The sequence below is a fragment of the Pollicipes pollicipes genome, unplaced genomic scaffold (genome assembly GCF_011947565.3).
Source record: "Pollicipes pollicipes isolate AB1234 unplaced genomic scaffold, Ppol_2.1 Scaffold_7262;HRSCAF=8765_pilon_pilon_pilon, whole genome shotgun sequence".
Classification (NCBI taxonomy): domain Eukaryota; kingdom Metazoa; phylum Arthropoda; class Thecostraca; order Pollicipedomorpha; family Pollicipedidae; genus Pollicipes; species Pollicipes pollicipes.
This window is the reverse complement of record NW_023597055.1, coordinates 1,669,960-1,680,058: the sequence shown is the minus strand read 5'-3', so window position 1 is coordinate 1,680,058 and position 10,099 is coordinate 1,669,960. Positions and strand designations below refer to the sequence as shown.

The 10,099-nt window shown below is 64.7% G+C and overlaps 2 protein-coding genes across 2 annotated transcripts; both read right to left on the bottom strand.

Moving 5' to 3' along the window:
• Nucleotides 1-377: 377 nt before the first annotated feature.
• On the bottom strand, nucleotides 378-2,493 carry LOC119113336 (centromere protein J). Its single transcript, XM_037237652.1, has 4 exons — nucleotides 2,376-2,493; nucleotides 1,763-1,890; nucleotides 1,037-1,155; nucleotides 378-566 (listed from the first exon to the last, which is right to left on the bottom strand). The coding sequence occupies exons 1-4, from the start codon at nucleotides 2,454-2,456 to the stop codon at nucleotides 406-408; spliced, it is 489 nt and encodes a 162-aa protein (XP_037093547.1). The 5' UTR covers nucleotides 2,457-2,493; the 3' UTR covers nucleotides 378-405.
• Nucleotides 2,494-4,631: 2,138 nt separating this feature from the next.
• LOC119114038 (TRAF2 and NCK-interacting protein kinase) lies at nucleotides 4,632-9,504 on the bottom strand. Its single transcript, XM_037238268.1, has 9 exons — nucleotides 9,499-9,504; nucleotides 8,379-8,537; nucleotides 7,986-8,144; nucleotides 7,391-7,472; nucleotides 7,153-7,243; nucleotides 6,618-6,981; nucleotides 5,877-6,064; nucleotides 5,261-5,446; nucleotides 4,632-4,698 (listed from the first exon to the last, which is right to left on the bottom strand). Exons 1-9 carry the CDS (start codon nucleotides 9,502-9,504, stop codon nucleotides 4,632-4,634), a joined length of 1,302 nt encoding a protein of 433 aa, XP_037094163.1.
• Between the last annotated feature and the right edge of the window lie 595 nt (nucleotides 9,505-10,099).

Sequence of the window (10,099 nt, the reverse complement as noted above, 5' to 3'; positions counted from 1 at the left end):
GACGAACGGGAGAAGTGCGTTGGAAGCCATTTCCCTATTTCATATTATCACGACCAGCTCACCACACACCGCCGGTGGTCTCAAACACGTCCCGGCGCCTGGCGACCCGGGCCCGCCTTGGTGCCGCCTGGGCCTCCGCAGGGCCTCGGTGGCCGCTGCGGGCAGCTCGGTGCCACCTGGGCCTCCCCAGGGCCCTGACTGCAGGCCGGCGGCGGCCGCCTGGGCCTCCCCAGGGCCTCGGTGGCCACTGTGGGGCAGCTCGGTGCCACTTGGGCCTCCCCATGGCCCTGGCTGCAGGCCGGCGGCGGCCGCCTGGGCCTCCCCAGGGCCCTGGCTGCGGGCCGGCGGCGGCCGCCTGGGCCTCCCCAGGGCGCCCATGTCCGCTGCGGACTGGCAGCGGCCGGCTCAGGGCTGCGTATCGACCACCAGCCGGCCGTCGGCGTCCTTGATGCGGATGCGGCCGCTCGGGTAGCGCGTCTCCTGGCGTCCGTCCGGGTACAGGAACTTCACCGTGCCGTCCGGACACACCAGCTTCTTGTAGCGCTCCGTATGCACCTCCAGCTTGCCTGAGGCGCGCCGGCGGGCGGGCGGGCGGGTCAGGTCCAAGGTCAGGAACGGCGTAGCGAGTACCCACGGCGCACAGACACACCTCGCCGAGGGTGTGTTGCAAGCCTGCTAGACATTCTGTACGGCCGCGTAGCCGAGCCGCCCGGAAGATTGAACGCCCCCGTAACCATCCGGTGTGAAGCGCGCCACCCGACCGCTCGTTCACGTGTATCGCGACAGGTCACAGCCTCCATACACCGCTTCCAGTTTCTGATGCGCCATACCCATCGGGCTCCAAACACTACCATCGCTAAAATGTGTAGGCCCTTCGCACGGCATAACTTTAATAAACGCCGTACAAAGGGCCGTCGATGATAATATGACACGCTAATGAGGGCCGTTAGGGCCGGGGGGGGGGGCGACAAATGTCACTGGTGTTCCCAAAGCACGGCTGCGGCCCGGCGGCGAGACGCCGCCTGAGTGCACTCACCGCTGGGCAGCAGGATCTCGCGGCTGCCGTCGCGCAGGTGGCGCCGCCTGGTGCCGTCCCGGTACACCGTCTGCTCCTCGCCGCCAGGCGTCAGCACCGTCACGGCGCCGCACGGGTACCTGCGCGCGCACCGCCCCCGTCGGCCGTCAGCCGGGCCGGCCGTTCTCGCGGCGTGATCATGACACGGTGAGCCCGGCACAGGCTTCATGGAAAAACACTAGACACCCAGGACGCGCCGTTTATCCGGAAAACCTAACCCCTCGGCTGTTCGGACTGATTGCGACGTGTTAGCGCCAGGGCTGGCGCGAGCACGGCGACGCGCTGGTGCTGATGCGTGCCGCGCTCGGGTCACAACCGTCTGCGGCCTGAGCTGGAGTCGCCGGTGCTGACCGTGCCCTGACCTCAGCTGGAGCCGGCGGTGCTGACCGTGCCCTGACCTCGGTTGGAGCCGGCGGTGCCGACCGTGCCCTGACCTCAGCTGGAGCCGGCGGTGCTGACCGTGCCCTGACCTCAGCTGGAGCCGGCGGTGCTGGACCGTGCCCTGACCTCAGCTGGAGCCGGCGGTGCTGACCGTGCCCTGACCTCAGCTGGAGCCGGCGGTGCTGACCGTGCTCTGACCTCAGCTGGAGCCGGCGGTGCTGACCGTGCCCTGACCTCAGCTGGAGCCGGCGGTGCTGACCGTGCCCTGACCTCAGCTGGAGCCGGCGGTGCCGACCGTGACCTGACCTGATCTCTGTAGTGCCGTCCGGGTCGCGGTGCTCGATCTGCCCGCTGCTGAACTCGACCAGCTCGGCGCCGCTGCGGTACGTGGTGTGGCGGGTGCCACTCTCCGCGTAGAAGTACACCGTGTCGCCCTGCCGGCAGGCAGCGCCACCGGCGTCAAGGCCCGCCGCCAGACCGCGGGGCGCCCGCTGAGCGCCCGGCACGCTCCTGACCGAGCCGCGGGGCGGCGCTGGGGCCGATCGCAGCGAACCGAGGGCGTGCGATGGTGGCTGTTACGTGCGCCTTCGCGTTGGTCGAGTGGGCGGGGTGTGATCGCATGGCGTGGGGTGCGTGCACCAGTCTGGGATCGGGGCACACATACCATATCCAGCGCCAGACCACGGCCAAAGCAGCCGCTGTCGAAACGACCTCCGACATCGTGCACTGCATCCAAGTCCGGGCATGGAACTACAGCGTCCTTCACAAGTAGCATCAGAGCATAAACCGCCCGACTGGTGGGTTGACCAGATGTTAGCGACGAACGGGCAGCACAACCCGCATCACAGCTGAAGTAAGATACGGCCGTCGGGTAGCCGGAGCCAGCAGCCGGGATAGACCCACCGCCGGCGCTGCTCACCTGCGGCCCGACCTCCTTCCAGTCTCCGTTGTGGTAGCAGATGCGCACGGTGCCGTCCGAGAGCGTGTCGCGCCGCCCCATCGGCGTCTGCAGGGAGCCGGCCAGCGCCGCCTGCACGGGGCCGCTGTCGGCGGCGGCGGCGGCAGAGGCGCGGCCCGAGGCGGCCCACGTGCGCACCATCTCTGCCGTCCGGCTGGGCTGCTCCTGGTGCCGCTGCGGCGCGCCGCCGCCGCCGCCCCCGGAGTTCCAGGAGAGAGCCGAGTTAGTGGGCGTGCCGCCGGCACTGGTCGGCGAGGACCAGGAGAGGGGCGAGTCGGCGGCGGGCGCCACCACGCCATCCCTGACCCCGGCCGCCAGTGGCGCCGGCTGCGGTGGCGTCGGCTGGGCCCTCGTGCTGAGCGAAGGCAGCAGCGGCGGCGGCGGCGGCGGCGCCGGCTCGGTGGCAGCCCCGGCCGGAGCGCGGCAGGCGCCGGCCGGACCCCACGCCGGAGGAGGGCGGCGCGTCGTCCCGGGCCGGAGCGTCCGCAGGTGCTCGCGGACTCTCCTCCTGTCGGCGGCCGGCCGGCGCGTCCGGTGTCTCCTGCTCGCGGCAGTCCAGCGCGTCCAGCATCTCCTCACTGTCCTGCGGCGACGGCTCCTTGCCCGTTTCCTTGCTGCCGGCCGTGCGCACCGGCGGCGGCAGGTTCTCCAGGCTGGCCAGAGGGCTGTTGCGCACCACGCGCACCTGCGGCATCGCGACGAGTGGACGGCATCGCTGCCGCAATGACGTCACCAACGGCAGCCTCACCAGCCCTTCCCGAAGCTGGCTGATGGTTGTATCGCTTACCAGCCTACTGCTTCTAATACTGCTAGATCACAGGGCTCAAGCGTTTAATAGACGATCTTCTAAAAACTCATTCCACCCGGAAAACTTAACTGAAAGTGGAACTGAAAGCCTCATTCCGCACGTGTCGCCAGCTTTCCGTGATTTACGTGTGATTCCCTTCCTAACCGCACAGATCTCCGCGTCGAATCAGCCCGCCACCATATGTCGCGTATTTTCGGACCCGCGGGCCGCGCGGCTGAGGCGCGGCTCCCGCTGGGCACACGCCAGGTCAACAACTAAGAAGTAATGACACTGAGGCCTACGTCACATCGAGGCTTCCCTAGCTACTTCACGTGCAGCACAACACTCTACCCTAGGAAATGGCTGCTCCCACAGGCGTCATACCGTAAGGACTTCCTTGACAATGTCCCGCATGAGTTTCAGTCGCAACGCGTATCTAAATTCGCCGTGCATGAATAAATGGAACGTCTGTGCTATGCTGTCATAAGCTGCAGAAGGTTAAACGAAACAGAAATCCTAGCACATAGTTGTACGCATAGATGGCACAGAACGTAACTTTACCTACCAAACTTTCTTCTAACCGCTCTACGGCACCCCAATCCTGTTACGTTCGTCATTCAAACATTCGTCCGTAGGTTTGAAAATATCACTTCGGAGACTGACACATCCTGACAAGCGACACACAATCCGGATCACCCTGGCCAACACACAATCTAGACCATCCTTGCCGACACATAATCTCGCCCCTCCTAATACAAACACACACTGCCTACAACGCAATGACTAAATGTGCCCACATACTCAACGTCAGAGAATGCGGTGCATTCGTCAAAGCGGCATATTTACAGCATTTACCGTACATAAGCGTCCGACCCTAACGAGCCCCTCGCCGTGTTCGGCACACCCGCTCCCCCTCCGGAGCACACACCTGGGGCGGCTGGCGGCGCGGCGGCGCCGACACGGGCTCGGCGCGGCCGCGGCCGCCGCCGGCGCCGGCCAGCAGCAGGCGAACGTCGGCGGGCGTCGGCGAGCCGCCGGCCGAGCGGCGACCCTCTAGCGACCTGCCGGAGTCGGAGACGCGCCAGAGTGAGCCGGGGTGCGGGGACGGCGGCGGCGGCCGGGTCACGGCGGGCACACTAGGCTGGCGGAGGCGCAGTGACGGTCCGCAGGTCACCCCGTCTCTGGCAGCGGGACGGCTGTTACACTGACACACGCATGTCGGAAGGGCCAGGGAGAGCTCACTGAGTGATATGGCAGGGAAAAGGCATTCAAGAACTGTTCTTGATTGAAACAAAAGGGCGGAACAATTGATTGCCGAGAGGCTTGTCCGTGCGGAACACGTTAAATGCACACATTGAACCGCGTCGATGCCGCACGACGAGAGCGGGACACAAAATAATCCCAGCGCGCCCTAAAACCCCCGACCAGTCTTAGCCACGCTCCGAGTCTGGCCAGTTACAACAGCTGACGAACGGCTCTGCATTCCACCAGTGCATCCTGGACAGGTCATCGCGGGGGTGTTCCACGGCTCCGAGGAATGTGCTCCAACGCAGCTAATAAGGGAGTTACAACGTTGTGTCGCAACCGACGACCAGCACTATCCGCGCTGCAGCGGCGGTTTTGCCTGTTTGGATAAGAGCACTTTCGACCAGAAATGTTAACTTCAAGGTCATAGAATGAAGGAAAATGGTTAAAGGCGAGGCAGACCTATTTAAGCCTGGGGGGACAACTGCCGAGCTTTAACCCGCGCGCGTGCGCTGGGTACCCGACCGGGGTCCCCCTTCCCAAGGGGTTGTCGGCCCACTCGTGGCCGACACATGCAGACTGCCTCGGACAAGCGGTGCATGGCGAGGACGCAGGATGAAGCAGAATACAGAATAAGAAAGACGAATGCAGCGGCGGGAACGCGCGCAAGCCAATTGGTTAGCGTGACAGCAATGGTCGCGGCAACAGCCAAAGTAATGCCACCATTATTTTGTCGACATAATCAGATAGTGAGAAGTGCAGCATAGAAGTTGGGCCATGGTTTCTTCACCATAAAAACATAAACTGAACATGCCTCCTGGAGCCGACAACGGAGCTTTTCTTCGAGCCGGTTTGGTCCTGCAGGCTGGTGCGACTGGAGCGACCTCCGAAGGTGGAGACCGAAGTCGAGCTTCCTCCGCCGTCCGCCAGATCGGGAGCCGAGCGATGGCGGGAGAGAGCCGGCTTTCGGCGCGCCGCGGACCGCTCCGGGACGTTCGACCTGAACAGAGACAAGGCTGTCCCTGTCGCCGGTGTCTTTGAACGCACAGCGGAGTGTGTGGCGCGGTGAGACGTACATCACACAAACGCGACGCTACCAGCTGGCCAATGGAGAACGCCGGTGCCCCACACCCATTATTCCCATGGAGCTACACGAGCGTGACGCGTCATATCGAGGTTACTGGCAGCCGATATCCCTTTGCTGCGACCACCCTGGCATTACACGACCCTGCGCGTACGCCACTGGCTCAACCACCCATCTTCCAGGGCCTCTATAATGCACAGTCGGGGCACCTGCAAAACCCTGAAACTACTACTACCAATAGTTGCCACTACTACTATTTCTACCTCCAGCGCCGTTCTGCGTCCCGACAGTCCAGACCGCTGCCAACAGAGCCCCCTCCCCTTCCAGCCGAGCGGCGCTGACGCACCCTTGCCCAGCGGCGGCACCGCTGAACTGTCTGGCGTTGCGCCGGGCCAGCTGCTGCTGCGCCTGCTGCAGCAGGCCGGTCAGCCGGTCACGCTCCTGGCTCAGCTGGGCCAGGCGCGAGCGCATGCGCGTCGTCTCCTGCGCCCACGAGCCGTCGCGCCGCTTCTGCTCCGCCTCCAGCTCCGACACCTGCCGCCGCCACATCCGCGCGTTGTCAGGGAAAGCCCGCTGAGGTGGTCGCCAGCCGTTGTCCAAGGTTCCAGCTCCCTACCACTACGATGACCATATTAATATAAGGAAGCACACCGGGGATATGAAGCAGGTGGGTCTCTCAGTCAGTCTCCAAGGTCAGAACACGGTCCTAATCATTCAGCGATATCACGGTCAGAGGCCCGGCCCTTCGGACGGGGGATAGGTCAACAGCTGAGGAAGAAGCGCGCGCCTAGTAAAGGGCGGGATACGTCGGTTTGGAGCAAGTGCGGAGGTCGGGTCATCTGGTCATGGTTCCACATAGCAAGGAATGCTTCATTCGGAGACGGGCGGTTTGATGGAACCACGGACATGTTGTGAGCCGACTCGAACGAACAATTAAGGCAATGCGAACTAACGCTTGTTACAGACGTTTACGTCCTCCTTCGGGGCAAATCATTTCCAACAGGTCGTGTTTAAACCCACGTGAGGGACGACCATACATACAGCGTGGGGAACCCGACGAAACCCCAGAAAGGACACCCGACCTCACCTTGGCCGTGAGCACCTTGATCTGCGGCGTCTCCTTCTGCTTCCACTGTTCGGCAAACAGCTTCTTCTCGCGGTCCAGGGCGGCGCGCTCCTCCGCCAGCTGGCGGCGCTCCTGCTCCAGGCGGCGGCTCTGCTTGTCGCGCTCCTGCCGGGTCCAGCGCTCCCACTCCTCCCGCTGCTGCTCCATCAGCGCCTTCTGCTGCCGCACCTCTTCGCGCAGCTGGCCGATCAGAGCGTTCTCGCTGCGGAAGGTGGCCAGCTCGCGGTCGAGCAGCGCCTTCTGCCGCTCCAGCGCCGCGCGGTCGAAGATGAACGGCTCGGGTGGAGCGCTGGCGCCGCCGCCGCCCCGTCGCCGCTCAGGGGGACTGCTCTCAATGTACGCGGACGCCGGCGCGCGCGGCGGACTCGCTGCTGAGGTGGCGGCGGAGCTGAAGCCGGTGCTGGCGAGGGCACTGGCGGCGGAGCTGGCGGCGGAGCTGGCGGCGGAGCTGGCGGCGGGGCTGGGGCCGGGGCTGGGGCCGGGGCTCGGCCATGACGGCTCCCAGGCGGAGCTGTCGTCGCGCGCGCCCGGCTCCGGCGTCAGCGTGGCCTCGTCGGCCGCGGAGTCGGCCGTGATCTCGAACACATCTGGCCGGTCGTCGAAGCGCACCGAGCGGCGTCCGGCCGACGGCGCCGGCGACGCCGCCCGGCCGAGCTGGCGCTGTTCCACCTCGTGCCGCTCCAACCCACTCTGACCAAGGTCACGCTGTTCTAACTCACTCTGCCCCAACTCACTTCGGCCCAGCTCGTGCTGTTCCAACTCACTCTGCCCCAGCTCGTGCTGCTCCAGCTCGTACTGCTCGAGCTCGCGCCGCATCTGGTCGCGCAGCCGGCGGTACCGCTCCAGCCGGTCGGCCGGCGCCACCTCCGAGTCGGACGAGACCGCCGACAGGTCAGACGAGCGCGCACCGAGGCCGCCGGCAGGGACCGCTGCTGCACGGAGCGGCGGGGAGTGACGCACTTCTGAACGGGTGCTGCCGGGTATTGCTGGTGGCGGTGCGGTACGCCTCGTGATTTCCGATGCGGTCGGAAAAGACTGCCAATCAGACCTCGAAGGGCCCGCCGTTATCACTGTGGACGTCCAATCACGTTTCCCTGCAGCCGACGTCACTATCTTCGGCGGCCAATCGCTGCTCCCGACGGCAGTCGTCACCGCTGTGGACGTCCAATCACGTTTCCCCGCGGCCGACGTCACCGTAACTGGCGACCAATCACTGCCCCCGGCGGCTGACGTCACCGCAGGCTGCGACCTATGAGAAACGGCGGTGGCGGCGGCAGTCGGCGTTGGCCGTCCGCCGACGGCGTGCTGGGCCGGCTCGGCAGGCCTGGCCAGCGGGGAGAGCTCCACCGGACCGGTGCCGGGCCGCCGCTCGGGTGTCGAACTTGCTGCGTGCAGCAGATTGCTGACGAACGACGAGTTGGAGCAGAAGCTGGAGTCCTCCGCCGCCTGCTCCAGCAGCTCGAACGCCTTCAGCTCCTTCAGCTCCTTCTGCGATCATTACAAGAAGAGTGGTTAGGACAACACACATCACAGTACACCACCGTCCATAAAAAACATTGGGTGGTAGTATTCTAGCCCAAGTTACGCCAGGTTAGTATTGGCCACACATGCTCTGGGGGGCTAAGCTGGAGCCCTGCAGGCATATAGCGATTTCTCTAAAAATAACTATGGACTGTTCGTTACGCTCCAAACCCCACGTACAAACGAAGCGGAACACCTCACCTTTCCCTGCGGCGTCCCTGCTTCCGGGGCAGTTTCCGTGCCCGCCAGCGTCAGCTGGCTTCCCGACTGCCGGCTGACCTTGTCCAAGGTCAGCGCGGTGCCCGCCAGGCGGCCACGAGCGCGTCCGATGCTGGGGAAGCAGAGCCGGGCCGGGGGCGGCTCGGAGGGCGAGCCGGCGTCGGCCGCCAGCCGGTGACGCAGGCTGAGGCCGGGAACCGGCGGCGCCGGCCGCAGCTCCTCCACGCCCACCGACCAGGCGCCGCCCGCGCCGGCGGCAGCGGCGGCGGCGCGTCCGCCCGCCGCCCCCGCTACCCTGACGTCTCCCAGACTGGCGAGCGTGTCCGCCGGGTCCAGCAGTCGGCCGGGGGCGGGGCCGGGGGCGGCGCTGGCGGCCGGCGCGCCGCCGCCGCCGCGCCGCGGCAGGCCGCGCAGCCGCGGCCCGGGCCGGGAGGGGCCGGCGCCGCGCGGTGCCGAGGTCAGCACGACACGGCCGGCGCCGGCGCCGCGGCCGCGACCACGGCCCCCGCCCCGGCGTCAGGCGCATCAGCTGCCCCGGCCGCAGCCGGTACCGCTGCAGGCCGGCGCCGCGCTTCAGAAACGGCCGGCGCGGCGCGGCGGCATCGGCGGCGGCGGCGGCGGACGGCGACGGCTGGCGCTGCAGCTCCCGCTCCAGCAGCGTCTCGAACCGGACCGGCCGCAGCGGGCTGTTCTCGTGGTCGGCGGCGGCCGGGCGCGCGCCGGCCGCCGGCGCGGGCGCCGAGCCGTGCACTTCGGTCCGCTGAGGGCGCGGGACGACAGGCACTGTGGTGATGCCGAAGCGCGGGGACGTCTCGCTACATACGCGACGCACTTCACGAAAGCAACTCACAAACGTAACGTGTTCAGCTGCTTGTGTGGGACACGGGAGCTACAATTAGCAAGTTGCTGACGCATTAATACCTGACAACAGTTATGAATGAATGGGTTTGCTATACACAACACATGGGCAATAAATGGAAGTGTCACATAAGTGCCCCAGGAAGTGTGCACTCAAATAACCAAATCGAATTAAATAATGGAACAAATATTGTGCACAGAGTGAGGCACAATAATCAATCCGCCTCGGCATAAAACAGATCACACCCATGACCTTCACCTACCCGACGTTGCATGTCCGCCTCCCGATGATGTTGCGTGCCTGAGTCGCGATTCTCGCGGTCACCAGTGTCGCCTGACGGCCGGCTGGGCGATGATTGGTTGCTGCGCTGCTCATTAGATGGCAGTGCTATCGGAGAGCGGTCACCGCCCGTTGCTGAGACGTCCAGCAGCCGTGCCAGTTCCGCCTGCAGTCAACCATGAATGAGGTACAGTCTACTCATCAAATATATTTTCAATACCCATCATTGTACATCTTTATGCTCATAGGACAGAACAGCTTTGGCTATTTTAACACAATGAGCCAACAATGTGAATTTTGGTAAGATTCATCACTGAACTATTGGCTGATTAGATTTTTGTTGTTGAAATATTGGCTACTATGTGATTTTGTGTGCATTGGTCACAAATCAGGCAAAACTCTGCCCTGGTTGGGACCCATATGGCTGCATTCACCCCTCCCCCCCCCCCCACAAAAACACTGGGGATTCATCTGCACACCAGTCCTCAGGACACAGCTATCCCTGCACCATCACTGACAACCTGTGATGGTACAGAAGGATGATCCTACCCCATACTTCATCTCT

Bases quoted from the DNA above. Each gene is read 5' to 3' on its own strand.
- LOC119113336 (XM_037237652.1), bottom strand. From the start codon at position 2,456: ATGGGGCGGCGCGACACGCTCTCGGACGGCACCGTGCGCATCTGCTAC. The intron at 1,891-2,375 runs GTGAGCAGCGCC...GCCTGCCGGCAG, and splicing joins GGAAGGAGGTCGGGCCGCAG to GGCGACACGGTGTACTTCTA. The intron at 1,156-1,762 runs GTCAGGTCACGG...GTGCGCGCGCAG, and splicing joins GACGGCACTACAGAGATCAG to GTACCCGTGCGGCGCCGTGA.
- LOC119114038 (XM_037238268.1), bottom strand. The intron at 7,473-7,985 runs GCCAGGCCTGCC...CTGCGCGACCAG, and splicing joins CGGTGGAGCTCTCCCCGCTG to ATGCGGCGCGAGCTCGAGCA. The intron at 7,244-7,390 runs GTGAGTTGGGGC...ACGACCGGCCAG, and splicing joins ACAGCACGAGCTGGGCCGAA to ATGTGTTCGAGATCACGGCC.